At 40.5% G+C, this 17,244-nt stretch overlaps 1 protein-coding gene across 1 annotated transcript in view; it reads right to left on the minus strand.

Moving 5' to 3' along the window:
* The window catches only part of slc16a10 (solute carrier family 16 member 10), a 40,390-nt gene that overhangs the window by 19,152 nt on the left and 3,994 nt on the right, over positions 1–17,244 (minus strand). Inside the window, exon 2 of the mRNA XM_035617189.2 lies at positions 39–183. Coding sequence (XP_035473082.1) covers positions 39–183 — 145 coding nt within the window. The remainder of the gene's footprint in view (positions 1–38; positions 184–17,244) is intronic.

Below are 17,244 nucleotides of genomic sequence, written 5' to 3' on the forward strand. Positions count from 1 at the left end.
ACTGATGTCATACTTCATAGTGATACCATGATCCTTACGTGACAAAGGAGCTGGCCAGGAGGCCGACCAGGCCGACCGCAGCACCGCCCACGGCAGTGATCCTGCAGCCGTAGATGTCGGTGAAGACGCTGACGATGGGAGAGCAGAAGAAGATCATCCCCATGGAGAGGGAGCCCACCCACGCTGCAGGAGACACAGAGCGAGAGGAAGACAGGGTGAATAAATGAGCAAATCTGACATAACAAGCTGCAAGGTTATCATTCACTTTCAAAATGGAAAAAATGCTGAAGACACCAAACAAAGCTGTCTACAGGAAAATGGTGTTTAATGACACAGACACTGGCAACAAAAAAAATCCCATGCAATAACAGATCCCTGGCACTCTTGTATCCATGGAACAATAACTCAGGCAAACAAACACACTGTACCGTCCATCTACTCAGGAAACTGTCTTGGGCATTAATCAAACTCCACATTGTTTGTATGTGCATTCATCTGTCCTTGTCACCTTGAAGAAAACAGTTATGGAAATGCAGCTTGGCTTGACTTGGCAAGTGTACAATGACTAAGAACTACAACAGCAGGAAAATACAGTAAGTGAATGAACAGGAAGGAGTGATCGGGAAAGCACTTGGGCCTAATATCAACATTAAACAGAGATATCATGGAGATATCCTCACGTGTCCTCCTCAGTTTTACTAAAGAAAATAATTCAGCCAAATAAGTACTGAACATTGCAAATATTGTACAGCATAATATTTACTGGCTGACATGGCCTATTGTGTGTCTGGTTAAAGGGACACCCCAGCAATTAGCAACGTAGTTTTTCCTGTGTGTAAAATGTATGGTAACTGACAACTCAGCCTTAGAAAGAAAAAAAAAGTTGTATCATGTCTTCTCTGGTTCTAACAGAGCACGTCACAATTGTATGTCTCTGTCAACAAGTCAAGTTGCAGTTTATTTCCATGTCTGCTCACTTTGGAGTTGAATACAATGTAAATTGAGAGTATTTGGGGGCAAAATGAACGCTATCTCACTATATTGACAGTGAATAATTTGAGAAAGTAAGAAACATGCTGTCTTCACTTAAATGTAAAATGCAAACATAAATAGACATCTTTTCTGCATCGATTATTTAAAATAAAACTATATTGACAAGCATACAAGTGGCCAACCAATATATCGGTCGAGCTGTAATTCAGAGGAATGATAGAGAGCATTTTTCTGTGGTGCAGTAACAGTCTCCTGAAGCTCAATATCGGCAAAACCCATCAACTTGTGGTAGTCTAACAGCAAGGCCCCTGTCCTGGTTGCAATCTATGTAAACAGGAAGGGAAGAGGGTGGACTCCAAAGTAAAATTCCTCATATGTGTTCACATGCTTGACCCAAGAAGCTGATTCAAACACACAGGCGTACGTCTTTAAACTTCTTCAAATATGGGTGCTGCTGAAAAAGAACTTAAAACTCCGAACCGTTGAAGTTGTTTTTGTCAATTCTGAAGCTGCGTCAGGGGAAACTAGTCCGAAAAGGTAGAGCAGCTGGACTTTCCATGTTATTGTTGTCTGTTTTTTACGTGTGTAAGGAGAGACCACTGCGTCAGGTTTCAGGGTTAACACTGGTTTTACTGCTTTCTTCAGTCTCTCTGAAACCTCTTTTCAGCCCTTGCTGTCAGAGTGTTACCCACTCTCAGGTTTCCCCAAGAGAACCAGTGAAGCTGCTTAGGGGGAAAACACCCTGCCACCCTGACAGGATTAATCACAACTAGCCAGATAAGCAACTGCTTACTATTACTATACTGCAAAGGGAATAAAGGTTGAGGTTCAAACTTTGTTTTTTAATTCCTTAGCAGTCCTAGTGAAGTTAGTGTTGTCATGCTAAAGTGCAAACAATAAAAATGTTAACATGTTAATGTTTCGCATTGCCAATTTTATCATATGATTTAAGATGATTCATAAACTGATAATATCCGGGGAATTATTAGACTAGTGGAAATAAACATGTGCACATTGAGATGAGTAAACGACAATAAAAGCTGTTTATGTTGTTTGTATGTATGTTTATGTCTTTCTGTTACACAATTAGTATCGTCCTAAATATTAATATCAGAATGTCTTTAAATTGTGATATATCAATATCTTTATCAGCGTTTGGCGGCTGTGGCTCAGGAAATAGAGAGGTGGTCAACAAACTGGAAGTTCCTGGTTTGATCCCCGCTTCTCTGAGTCCGCATATCGGAGTGTCCTTGGAAAGACACTTAACTCTATATTACCTCTTTCGGTTCTTCCGGCAGTGTATGAAAGTGACAGAAAAAGTGTGGAACATCGCTATATGGGTGAATGTGACTTGTGCTGTAAAAGCGCTTTTGAGCAGTCGATAAAACTAGAAAAGCGCTATATAAATACAGTCCATTTACCTTGAACATCCTGTATCGCTTGGGCTCTTGTCTGTCAACTTTAATGGCAATCCTTTCAATTCACCATCCAATTGCTTTTGGACATTTTACCAGAAATCCAAACTTTCAGCATCAAAGTGTTGGAAGTTAAAAAGTCATACAGAGGGTTCCTCCTCATGAACCATGCATAGCTGCACAAAACTATCTATACTTTTTGAGACATTTCACAAAATGTCAACTTCAGAGTACAATAGAGAAAATGTCAGGGGATCACCAAAGAAAAAGTATTCATCCTCTGGGGTCCATATATATCTGGATCCATGGTAATCTTCAGATCAATGTAGTTGATCAACAAACTGAGTGATATTGCCATCTGTAGATCTCAGCGTTCAGTGGGGCTAGGATATTCCAGTTTCAGCTATATTTTTTGCAGATTTTCTGCAAAGTTTGTTGTAGACATACTAATTTCTCTGTGTCAAAAACAGAGCCAAAATCACAGGACCCTGGAACTGCTGGAAGGAGTTGAACTAAAGTTGACTTGATCAGCAGATGTTTACTGGACACAGGGTGGCAATGTCCCTTACTCAAAGGCTACATTTTTATTTCCACATGTAAAAATACTGATGTGTAACATACGTGTAGTTTTAACCACTGTGGTTTCCCAGTGTGAGCCAACACACTGCCAAAGCTTCGCAGGACCTCTTCCAGACACTGCGGTCGCAAGAACGCCGCAAATTTAATGGGATCTGCTCTGCCTAGTCTCAGATTTTTGGGGATATCAGCTCCCTTTAAGCAACGTAATGTAATAAATGGCAATGAACAAAAAAGGCAAAGAATCCCCCAAAGACAACAGGAAATTGTTGTTATGGTTTCATCTGGCGGCTTTCTTGATTTAAAAAGCATTTACGCTTCAGACAAAGGAATTCCAGATTGAAAAATGTAATTTTAGGATTCTCTCTGTCCCAGTGACATCCATCGGTAGCCGTAGGACATTGACAGACAAGACAGAGTTGCCTTAAGTCGTCTGTCTGCTTTGTTAAACTCCTTGCTGGAAAACCCCTCTGCTGTGAACCCGATCACCCCACAATGAAAACCCTCTGCCTACCTGAATGGATGGATGCTGCTGACAGTCCTTGAACTACAGACTTGTAACACAAATCCTCAGTGTCTAGTTTTTCTGCATGCACAGGCCCTATCAGTAGTAATGGTACTGTTAGACCCTATGTGCTGCCAATAACAATTTCAAAACCATTTTTGTCTGACGTACCCCAACAGCCCTATCGGATGAGCTCCAACACCCCTTTATCAAAAACTCTCACCATATTCCAAATATGTTTTTTATAGATAAAACACATTTATACAACAACATTAATTATATAGACATGTATAGTGTTACAAACTATTATACAATGAACTGCCAGTGTTGATTTATGGTTTGGTCAAATTTGCATTTGCACATGTATTCAGTTTCAGCTGTTGAAATTGTTTATTCATGTCATACCTCTTTCAAACCAAAATTACAGTGTAGACCCGGGGTTTTTAAACGCGGGTTGTGAAGTGTGTGTATGAGAGAAGAAGAAGGTTGGCGCTGTTGTTGTGTACGTAGCTGCAGCCACAAGGAGAATGGGCTCCTCACATCATCCATGTGACCGACAGCTTATGGCCACTGTGTAATGAGAGACCGCCTGATGAGGCCGTGTGTGTCTGCCGAAGGGTTGAAATCAAGTGCCCCATTCTGAACCTCATCGGTGATCTGGATTGTGTCAGTTGTTACCACCAACGAGCCAAACCTAGGCTAAGCGAGCTATGCAAGAGGTGTCTTTACTACAGCTGGTGAGGTGACAGCAGTTACCGACGGAGTCGAGCCTTCACTTCCTCCGTCATTGCGCAAATTAGAGCGTTCACCCGGGTGTGACGTTCACATCAATGCCGATCGGAGGTGAAGCCGATTGTTACCCAGGTCTATTGCAGAGTCATTTGACCCGGGGCTGAATGCCGATTAAATGTTTTCACACTGCAGAAAACGCTGGGTGTTAGCGGATTTAAACAGGTTTTTTGGCCAGTGTGAAAGGGGCTTTACTTTCCCTTAAAAGTAATAATACACACTTTTACTTAATCAAATCCTATTTCATATTTTTTTTAATTGGTTGAAGTTTCCACATATCCAACTACATAAATACCAACAGGGCTGCATGTACCATTGGTAAACAGTTACCAAGTGTGTAAAGCACAGAATGGCCCTAATGGATCCCTGATGACTTCATTTGAATTTGTGAATTAAAGCAGCTGGCTGGAGAGATATCTGTTTACCAAAGTGAATGGAAACAACTAATGGACAAGCTTACTTAAGCTCATATTGCAGTGGTGTGACAGGCCATTTTCCTGGCTTGGTCAAATAAACAGCTTGTTCCTGCAGCACATTCTAGGAATCTGTTGACTAACGATGCTCTGGGTAAAATCTGCTTCCAACATGGAGGATGAGGGCAGGCTTCATTTAACACCAGAGACCACTTAATACGCAGACTGTTACACTGGAACAAACACAAAGTGAGGAGAAAAGGTGTTGATAAATCAACTGAAAACACACACACACAAACGCACACCATATCATCACCTCAAGATAGAAGCCCGTGGTAGGGTCGTAGAAACTTTCTTTCTGGGTGTTTTTCCACAATACAGCTTTAGTTAATAAAACCATTTTTCCTTCTTTTTTAAATGTTTTTGGTTTTTAGATTATTACAAGGAATGTCAGTATATATGCACATTTCAGAATCCTTCCAAGAAGAACTTTTGACCTATATTCACAGAAGAAAGAGTTGGTTTAGTCCTTTTTAAATATCAGCTGAGAATCCAGAGGATGCAGCGCAGTAGCTTTCAGAGACGCCCTTCCGCCTGGTCCGATGCTGGCGTTTCTGCATTGTACAACTACGGCTCCCACATTGTTTTTTTGTTCAAAATCATTTCATCTATTATGCAGGTAAAACGCTAAACACTCAATGAAATACAACAACAGATTAAAGACACCCTCTGACAACCCTACAAATGAATTAGCACTGATCTCCTTTTGACAAACAGTTCATCAAAATTGGTATTAGCAAACACAACATAACCTTGTGTAGCCAACAATCGAAATGTCAATTATTCTTATTCAATGATCTTTCACAATTATGACCAAGTTTTTTAAATTCACCATAGCTAAACTAAACTGTGAAGACATTATAGGCATAGGATATTGAAAGGTTGGGCCATACAAAGTCTAGTTGAAACTTTAGTTCAAATCATTTGTCAGACATTTCACTGCTTATTCAACAGTCTGCTATTGTAGCTACATAAATGGCATCTGTCTTACCCAAAGAAGCAAGAGTCTGTCCTCTCAATTAAGACGATTCCATTTTTTCTCCAATGATGTGACGGTAATAAGTTAACCTGAAAATGAGGGCATTTGTATTTTGTTTTCACCAACATGACCGTTTATTTGCATTCATTGAAAAAAAAATTCTGGCAATGTTCTTATTTTTACCTGAAAATCTTTGGATTGATTGATTGGGACAGAGAACCCCAAACTAGATGTAGAAGCGATATAAGAATGTGGGAATGAGGCTTGTAGTGTAATCTGAGATAATTGAGTGGTCATTAAGACTAGAAAATTCTTTATACAGTAAATACAGTCAATTGTCATCAGACTGGCTTCAACTAGAACACAATTTTAAAAAATATCACTAATATAAAGTCAAAGCCCTATTAATTATAACACATCTGTGCACAATGTGGCTAAATTAGTTTTGATACCTGGAGGAATGGTAAACTACTGAAACAAGCATTTGTTTTTTTAACTGCTGAAAACTGCATTTTCAGCATTTGTTGGAATTTGAATGTGTTGGTTCCTTACTTTTTCTTTTAAGTCGCTGGGGCCATGTGTACAGTATTAAGTTCTAAATTCTTTTGTTTCTTTCAAACAAACTGCTGTTGCTATTGTGAGAAATACACAACTCACGACTTTCTGCGGTGGAAGATATTTCTCCTGAACTTAACTGTAGCTCAGCTTCTTCCACCAAGCAGAAAGCTGGAGCTCAACTTGAGGTGTTAAGCTTCAACAACTCGCCTCACAGTTTTTCTTCCAGTGGTGGGTAACCTGCAGGGTAACATACACCACTGGCCTTTCCTGTGCTGGATGGGAACACACTGTACACAGGACTCACTGGATCTGTGCAGACATATGTAATGATGGAGCAGCTCAATGGGAGAAACTGCTGCTGCAGTAGAACCTCCACCCAACAACAGCCAGCTCAAATTACAATCACATTTTTAGACTCAGGAGGTTCAGGAAGGGAACCGCGCTGCACGTGCAATCTTTGCTCACACAAGGCACAGCAATTTTTTTGGTTTGGTTTGGTTCATACAGTGAGAGCAGAAGAAAAGAAAGAAAAAGGACAAAAAGTAAAAAAGAAAAAAAAAAGTAAAAGCTAAGTAAAAGTGCAGCATTTTGTAAAGAGAGCTTTGTGTTTCCCAGCTGGCCTTGTATTACATCCTGCCATAGCTTTGTTTCCTACCGGTTGTCTCCTTAACAAAAATATTGGCAACACACGCTCCTTCTGAAAAAAAAAAAGAACCAGAGTGAGCAGCAGGGTTAATGGGTTTACAAGCTGTGGCCTATGTCAAGCTAAACATGTTTGGCACATAGCTGGGACTCATAATAATGTCCCTCCTGAAGGAGTAGTAACAGAAGGTCAGCCAGTGGACCTTCTCCACAACTGACTTTTGTCTGGGGTAGTGTACAGTATGTAAAAAGGGTAGAAAGGGGACAAGTATAATGTCACATGCTTTCATCATGACATAAACAAAGCTCCTCCAGAGCCAACACTATTCTTCATGAATATCAAATTAATGGTCATTGGTGGATTTCCGCTTTAGGACTTAATATGAGACCTCCGTACCTGTTTAAACCAAGTGGCAACCCAACGTGACGTCACCCGTTGGTTTGTGACCTTGTTTTTTGTGCTTGTCGAATGCGCGCCCACCTACACCTGCAACCATACAACAATTGGATGGTACCAGCTGTCAATCACACTGTATCAACACTATGGTGCTGTATCGCCTATTTGATTCTAAATGAAACAATTTAATAAATGAACATCACGCTGCATTGAAGGAGACTTGAAAGACCATAAACCCCTCAGGAAAATGTATGACGTTATAAATCAAGTGAGAAAGAAAAGTTTCTCATAGACTTCTATAAAAACAGACTTCTTTTTGCAACCAGTGGTTGGCCCTCTGCTGGTGATTCCAGATAATACAGGCTTCAAGCACTTCCACATTGGCTTCTTTTTCCAGACCAGGTGACTAGGTCCATTTTTATATAGTCTATGGTTCAAACTCATATTTCTGCTGTATGGGGTTGTGTGATCACTAACATCTGTTGAATCTGATTAGGTTTTGTCATCTTTTACAACAATATTTGTATAACAATATATTTGTGTAACAGCTGCATGTTTCACACAGCACACTTTAAAAATATATACAATATCTACACAAGAAATGTAAAATATACACTTTTTTTCAATTTGTATATTTTACATTTACTTGTGTAGATATTGTATATATATAAGTGTGCTGTGTGATACATGCTTCTTTTACACCGGAATTTCCCACCTTGGGATAAATAAAGTAACTATCTATCTATCTATCTACTTAGCTCCACAAAGGAGGTTATGTTTTTGCCCCTGTCCATTTGTTTGTCAACATAATTACGCAAAAACAACTTAATGGATTTCCACGAAACTTGATGGACATGGGACATGAAAGAATCCACTAAATGTTGCCAAGGATACTGACAAGGGGCGGATTAAGGAATTTTTTTTATAATTGTCATTGTGAGATAGGGTGTCTTTTGCTTGTTGTTTACATTTACAGATTTGTCATAGGGAATAATACATTGGTCTTCATTGACCATTGGTGCGGACTGAATGGGGTTTAATTTGAGAGACTGTTGGGCCTTAGTGGGAGTATGTGCTCTGCTGAGTGCCATTCTAGTTTTTCCTTAAATGAGTAGAACAAGGAAAACGGATGTTAGATGAATTCCTGCAGGGGAAGCCTAAGTGCTTCCATGCAGGAAGCACTTGAGGGAAATTCTTGGGAAATTCTCGCTGCTATTCTCAGTTCATTGGTATCGGTATTATTGTAAGATCATTACTGTTCAAGTATGACTTTATAGCAGTTATTTAATTACAAACACCTCGGTCAAAGTAACTGTGCTGCAGATACACATCTGGCCTCAGCGGAAAATATAGCATCGCAATCACTTCTCCATCTCCTGCTTGAAGCAGCTGGAAGACATTTATAGAGGGCTGCTCCATTGGAGGCTCTTTAGGGAAAGAGGCAGTAATAAATGCCAATTTCTTGGTGGGCTTGCATCCCACATTGTATCGCATGTCCTTTGTCTGTTTTCTGGCCTCACACCACAGGAAGAGAAAACTTCTGCCTTGATGACACCGCGAAAAAGTCAGGGGACCAGCCACAGAGTGATTTATGGCTGTGAATAAAACACATCGTATGGACTATGCTTGGAATGACCTCCCGCTGCAGTGGCTAGGAGAGGTCCATATGAAAAATGATAAATGGGAGGTATGTTCTGTGTTAGAGGAAAGACAAAAAGGGGTGGTGTGTCAGAGCTGGTTGGTGATTGGGGAAGCTTTTCGTCCACCCCATTTTCAAGTGCAGCGTGTAGACATGGCAGCAAACCACGTCTTAAATGTTTGGATCTGCCCCTTTTTGAGCCTTTACTCAATATCTGCAGAAATACTTGTTTGACTGGTTCCCGCTTTCAGATGGAGGATGGAAAAGCCAAATCAAAGTTTTGCACTAATTCCTTCATTCAGGTTAATGCACTGCTGATGAAATGTGACTTTAGATAAATACAATAAAAAAAATAAAAAATCCTTTTTACCTCCACCAAGGAAGTTGTGTTTTCATCTGCGTTTGTCTGTCTGTTTCTTAGTTAGCAGTACTCACAAAAACTACTGAACGGATTACCATATAATTTAGTGGAGGGGTTGGGCATGACTCGTGGAAAGCCCCCAGTACATTTTGGAGTGGATCTGGATGAAGGAGCAGATCCATGATTTTTTATTTTTTATTTTTCTTGAACGTGGCCTTGGCGAAGGTCTTTGCCAGTTTAACATTGTGTTTTGCTGGCAGCCCCTACATTCACAAATTCAAAAACTTAAAAAACACAAGAGCACTCAGAGAGCGCAGACCTTTGCCAAGGTTGAGCAATCCCCCACCTGCATGCTGTTTCAAGTTCAAAAAATCCTGACCTGGATCCCTCCCAAAATGTAATCACCTATTAGCAGGCCCGAGACCTAACTTTGATAAAAATAACCTTCGGAGTTATCCAGACCGAACCAATCACATATTCTCCTTGGCGTAGATAAAAATGCAGAAGTCCTGGTTCAGCGCTCCCTCTGATGTTTACAAATGGCATGTAAATGGACTGTATTTATATCTTTCCATGCTCATACACTGAGCAGACTGATCTTACGCCTCTGAATCATGTTATCTTGTCAGTGTGCTTTCCCATGTTGCTGCATGAGATGTTGGATGTCTGTGATGAGCTCTGAGCTGTCAATTGCAAAGTGAATTACCTCCGAGACAAGTTGCAGAAGAGAGTAAACTGCAACTATCCTTACTATAAATCCGTTTCTCTACAGGCATTTAAGGAAGAAAATGAACGCTTCACCCTTCATGATGGGGTGCTGGAACGAAATCAGTGGGTGTATCTTTATCGTCCACTTTTCTGTTTAACATGTGCCAAAAATGGCAGAATTGTGACGGAAGTGCAGTCAAATACATCCGATCTAGTTGGCTTAGTCTAATCTTGTCGACTTATTGTTTAATATCAAGCCCATAACTTGGGGCACTGAATTAATGATCCCAGCTGAAGAGATACACCCCCACCGTGTTGCCTGACAGCAGGCCATCGTATCATTCTGCTCATGTTGTCTTCCAGCCCCTCAGGCTGTGGCCTGATGATGTGTGTCATGTGCAGGAGGTCGGACAATTGGTCCTCCTGCTGCCACTGAAGGGCTGCTCCGCTCCCAACTGTTTATCTGCTCCAGGCTTTATCTCCTGGCAACCTTCACCTAAACTCACACTTACACACCACTGAGATCAGACAGTCAAATATTAACCTGTGTATGCTTCAAACTTGTCAAGGTCTTTTTGGACTGCTCTGATCCATGTAATGTTGTGTTTTTTTAAACCACACAGGCCAGTGCTAAGTATGAACCACATACTTAGTATGTAGCATAAACCGTGAGAGCAACTGAACAAAAAAAAGAAGAAATCTACAGAAAGCGATGCAATGATTAAAGCAAGACAAAATAACTTTCAAATAAGGAATGAATGTAAATGAATGTAATGGAATAACACATTTTTAAATGTATTATAACTATTATCAATATTTTAATTATTTTTAATTATTACTTTTAGAATTTGTTAAAAGCATAGCAAGTGCTGCTCTCATTTCTGTTGTTATTATCACTAACATAATAAATATCATACGACCTTCTTTACTGGTTTATGGTGGTTTATGGTGGCTGCAAAATGCCGCAGCACGAGTTCTGACAGGAACTAGAAAAAGAGATCATAGTTCTCCAGTGTTAGAATATCTGCATTGGCTTCCTTCGGAATAGAATTCAAAATACTGCTCCTAACCTACAAAGCCCTTAGTAATCAAGCCCCATCATATCTTACAGAGCTCATAGTTTCATATTATCCCAATAGATCACTTTGCTCAGGTGTTTAATAAACCATTTCTTTATTATGCTGCTATAGGCCTAGACTGCTGGGGGAACTTAAATCATGAGCATCTTTCTCCCTCTCCCGTTCTCTCCTTCTCCCTCTCTCTCTATCTCTTTATCTCTCTCTCCTTCTCCCACTTTTTTTGATCTCTCTCTCTCTCTCTCTCTCTCTCTCTCTCTCTCTCTCTCTGCCCCCATGTATCTACATTACATGTCACTAATTCTGTTTTCTCTCTCTCCTAGTAGATCAGAGCTGCAGGACCCAAACCCGTCATTATTATTATTCATATTACTATTATTATTATTAATAACATCATTGTATTTATAAGTCAGTTTTCACTAATTATAAGTATCAGTCTGGTAGAAATTAAAGCAACTGTTATACTACCCCCCCATCTCCCGATATGTTTACAGTACATGTCACTAACCCTGTTTGTGTTTTCTATCTCTCCTAGTGTATCTCTGACCCCAGAGGTGCAGGATCCAAACCCATCATTATTATTGTTATTATTAATATTAATATTAATATCATCACTAATAATAACAACAACATAAATGTATTTTTTTTTCTTTCTTTTTTAAAAATTATAAGTATCAGTCTGGTAGAGATTACAGCGGCGGTTGTACAACTGTCCTCTCTCTCTCTTCTCTCCTACTGTCTCTCCTCCCAACCTCTTTCTGCCCACTTCTCCTCTCTTCCCCATTTCTCTCCTCACCCCAACCGGTCGAGACAGATGACCGCCCACAACTGAGTCTGGTTCTGTCAGAGATTTCTTCCTGTTAAAAGGGAGTTTTTTCTCTCCACCGTCGCCAAATGCTTTGCTCATTGTGGGATCTGTTGGGTTTTCCCTGTAATATTGTAATATTGACCTCACTATGTTAAGTGCCTTGAGACAATATATGTTGTGATATGGCGCTATACAAATAAAATTGAATTGAATTGAATTAACATTAGAAAACTGGAAAGCCCTCTTTTTTGTTTTGGGGATCTAAACCGAGGTTTTGTTGTGCACAATCACCATAAAGATCTTAAACTGATCAGCTGCAACATTAAATGTTTTTTAAGTTGTGGTGAAGCAAGTGGAGGTTGAGACGGGGTATAGATGTTAATACAGAGGTAAATGTAGCCAAACTCTCAATTCAACTCTGATTGAACTTAAATTAAACAAAGTTCAACTTCTATGGTGAACACAAACTGCAATTCCCTCTTCTTTTGTGTTGTGTTCATTAATAATTTCCAAATGGCTTAATTTTGTCTCTAATAATTAGAGATTTAATGACAGCTATAAACAGTATTCATTCATTCATCGTCTACCGCTTTATCCATTTAAGGGTCGCGGGGGGGGCGCTGGAGCCAATCCCAGTTAACATTGGGCGAGAGGCGGGGTTCACCGTGGACAGGTCGCCAGCCTATCACAGGGCCACATACAGAGACGGACAACCATTCACTCTCACATTCACACCTACGGTCAATTTAGAGTCTCCAATGAACCTAACCCCATTCTGCATGTCTCTGGACTGTGTGAGGAAGCCGGAAAACCCGGAGAGAACCCACGCATACACGGGGAGAACATGCAAACTCCACACAGAAAGGCCCTGGTTGAACCGGGATTCGATATAAACAGTAAGCCTTTATTTAATTTCCAGCACTACATACTTACTTGTGGCTGTTTTGAATCACCATGTTTACACCAACTCCAGAGGAACCAGATGTATGCTAAACTCATGGTAGCGTGTGAAGAACTGGAGAGCAAAAAGGAGGTTGAAAGGCATCAACAGGAACACATCAAGCTTAATGGGTTCTGCCCGAATGGACTGTCTTACAGCTGTAAGTCAGGCTGGGGACACATTGCTTGATTGAAAAATGTCATTTATGTCCTGTTGGGACAGGAAAGCAACATCCAGTCCATTGCAAAAAACACACTCAAGACTAGTAGTCATAGTCCCTATTGGTGGATTTATGGCCACCACACTTGAAGTGTGTTCCATCTCATGCTGGCAGAGGCAAGTCACTGGCACGTCAGCTGCCTCGCTGAACCAGAGCCTGTTGTTCTGAGCACGCTCAGAGTGTCAGGCTCTCAATGACAGTGATACTGAAACAATATTTTCAGCTCAACTGTACAGTCACTTTGTCAGTTTCACATCCAGTGACAAAATATCAGCTTCAGCTCAATGTTTTCCTTTGGTGCTGAGTGAAAATGATATTCAGCAAAAATATATGCACATGACTTCTTGTTATGACAAAGAAGTCCATCTCCACATGAGGTCAGGTTACTTCAGATTAATCAAAACAGCCAAATCAAGGACTATAAACTCTGGTATAAAGTCCAAATGTCTCGGTGCTTTAACACTACATGACAGGTAAGGTTTTAATGGCATGAGGCCCAGGAACAACCCCCATCTGCCATTCCCACGGAGCGGGAACCAGAGCCTACAACACTGATGTGGAGGCCACTGACCTCACAGTTCAGACCAGTCTATGAGCTGGACCTCCCCGCCCCAGCATCGTGCAATTTGATTGGTTGATTAAAAATTCCAATATCCCTATTTTGTGGAGCTAGAAAAGAATACACCTGCCAAGTTACAGCACGTTGAGCAGCCTGTTTTATTACATACCGTGTCCTGTTTGGGAAATTGATCAAGATCCTTCCTGTTTTTTTACAAGTTGCCACAACAAGATGCTTGTTATGTTTAATCATTTAAACTAATCCCACAGCCATCAACCAGCTCAGTGTAAGTTCAAAAAATAACACTGCGTTGTGGGGCTGTAAAGGAGAAATCCACTGTCTTATCAGAACAGAAAACCAAGATGAATGCATACAAACTATAGACAATCATTAGGAGAAAAGATTAAAAACAATAGTCTGCATAATAAATACAAAAAACTGCTTCTCTGGTAACCTGAAGTGGTTCATACTGGAGTCACTGCCATGTTGTGCTGGAGGTCAACTACAGCTTCCTCAGACGAACTGTCACAGCTACATTAGCATCAGATCAGACAGAAGTCCAGGGTCATTATCATATTCATCCTCCCTGGCAAGACAGCTGAATAGGCGTTGGCTGTTTTTCACAGTGTTTCCAGCTGGATTCGATTAAAAACAGTCAAGTCATGGTTCACAAAATGAAAGGAAACACATCCCAACAACAAGACTCTAGGGATGGTTTTGACATTTTAGTTTTATGGATAAAAATGAATGTAGGAACTGATCATTTCTTCTGTTAACCTCCTGAAGCTGAGCTGAGGTAACCGCTTACCAAATATATAATGGCCCCAAAACACAAATAATGATGTATAATTGAGCTTTTCATCACTTAAGTCTTCAAGTGTTTTCGCGTCGAGATAGTTTCTGCTTCAGCAACACAGGTGTTTGAATGTGAGAAGAAGCGTGTTGCAACGTGCTCGGTATGTCTCTGTTGGGTCTCAAAGCACAGGCCGCTCAGATGTGTTTTCAATGTGCAACCGCCTCTATAGTAGTCAGTGAATATCCCGTACTAATTTCTACAGTGAGTATCCACGAAGAACAAAAGCATAAGGTAACATTACCTATTACTTTTAAATGTTTGTGAATGAACAGCAAGGGATCAAATCCCTCCATGTAATGTGGGAGGATTTCCCCTGAGTCCTAATGACTGTACCTTTTTGATACTGTGCATTCAAATTTAACCAACTGGGCTAGAGACAGTAGAATGAAACCAGATGGAAGTGGCCTCAAATCAAATGGACTCACAACATGGAAAGGTGTGTCCCAATGAAGAATTGAATTGAAGACACATTGCTTCACAGCGGCACGACTGGGCCATCCCATTTGGAGGGCTCCTTGGCTGAGAAATGCCTCCTTCCATTTTTCAACCAACAGTTTCAAGGGTGGATCTTGTGCCAACCTGTCTCAGGATTCATTGTGCACCAAATACAAATTGTTAAAAAAGTATCAGCCTCAATCCAATAACTGACATTACCAAATGTTAAAAGGACCAAGTGGCCTTAAAAATATTAGTTATTATATTTACATTTAAAGTTACACAATATTAGTGATCTTAGTGGATGGGCAAAGCTGAGCAGGTCTTTGCAGGAAGAACTCAACAGTTAGGGACAAGCTGGTGAAGGAAATAGGAAATCCTCCGTAGAACTTCTATATTCAGATTGACCTTAGCGGTCTATGCTGCGCACTCTGGTCTAGGAATATATAATTATATCACAGGCTCATTATATTCGGGGATATACCACTGTAACGCTGTATCAGAACTCTACACACTGCTCATCCCCCATATCTTCCAGTCACCATATCTGTTAACATCTGAAGAATAGAAACATCTCAGTCACGTGCCTTTTTAATAGGTCACTAATTGCGAGTAGGACTGTGTCATATCTTCAGTGCAGAAGGACCTGTCCCTTGGATGTGAGATTAAGCCCCAAATGTGCCAAAAACAACCTCCTTCTGTTGAAGTCATGCCTTGGTGCACATGCACTATGTCATGAGAAACATGCTAAAAGTAAAAGCTGTGGCCATAAATCTTCACTTGGTTCACATGAACATTTCTTCTTCACAGCAGTGCCAAATTTCCCTATATGGAACCATTTGTGCAGGCAACAGAGGGAGAGCATGGACAGATGACTTAATGTAGCATTAATGTAGATGGAAGACAAACTGCTGTCTTCAGATAAATGGAGGGTGCAGATCAGTGTGTGAGCACTATCCCTTCTGATTTTAATTAAAGTACATGTTTAACTCTATAAAATCAAAAAAGAAATGAGCATTTAACCAGATGTACGTGATCTCTTTATAAGCCAAACCTCCAAAACAATTACTTGACAATGATATGAAACAGAGAAAAAAGAGCAGGTTGCAATGGGACTTAGTTGTTATAAAACTGTAAAGGGGCACACACCTTACTGTTATTTCTAAAAAAGTTGGGGAAAACAGATTTCAAAAATGTCTGCTAAGAATTAAACAGAGGACAGAATAATGTTACACAGACTGCATAGTGCTCAACATGACATGTAAACGGTTCAGAGTTGACCACTAAAAGCACTATATACAAGTCACATTCACCCATATACACATTCATACAGTGCTTATATATACAGCACTGTTTCTATCACACATCATTCATACATTGCTGCCACAGCCGTCAGGGGCAATATGGGGCTTCAGTGTCTTCAGAGAAGAGTTTAACAACAACCTTCTAGTTTGGGGGCAACGTGCTCGACCTCCTTAGCCCTGTTCACTTATTTGTCTTAGATCAAAACTTTGTCTTTTTACTCTTTTGTCGTCATTTTTTATCTTAGTAGCTGAAAAACAAATCTATCTCCATGATGAGAATATGATTATGAGAGATCAAATGATTTGTCCAGCTGTAAGTCCTCACCATGAAATCACACGAAGATTATCTTCTTATCTTATTGAGACTAAACCACCAATGTTGGAAGGATTAGGATCCAAGTACAGGGACCCTTTATATTTATCATTCTGACTCTCAATGTGGCCGGACCCTCCCACTTCCTCCTGACATCCTCTGCAATTCATCTCTGCCGGTGTCCAGCTTCACAACCACTCAGCCAGGTGATTAATGCAGGAAGACATGTTGCAGAGAGCCGTTGTCTCAGTTGAGGCAGCGCGTCATGTTCGCTTTGAGAATACGTAAACAGGTTGTGGGACAACATGCATGTGCGTTTGCTCACGTCAGGGGCTGTACTGGTGCAGGAAGAAAAAGGGCAAACCCCTAACACCTATTGTTATCACGAGCATGAGAACAAGAAACAAAGTATAAACTTAAACCTCTAAATGTAAACTGCACACCCTCAGTGTCTGTTTCAGCTGCAGATTCTTCATCAACAGGAGGGATATTATTATAATTCTGTATTATATATTCAGTGTTCATACTGCAGAAGACAAAGCTCTTTAGCTTCTGCTGCCATGTCATACGGAAAACAAAGCAGGCAGATGCTCCAAAGAAGGCAAAACTTGGACATGGCACAGTAAGTCGAATTTTAACACTACAACTCCACTTACTAGAACTCCTTGGCATCGTGCCTCGGTGATTTCTGACTACAG

The sequence above is a fragment of the Scophthalmus maximus genome, chromosome 18 (assembly GCF_022379125.1).
Source record: "Scophthalmus maximus strain ysfricsl-2021 chromosome 18, ASM2237912v1, whole genome shotgun sequence".
Taxonomy (NCBI): Eukaryota; Metazoa; Chordata; class Actinopteri; order Pleuronectiformes; family Scophthalmidae; genus Scophthalmus; species Scophthalmus maximus.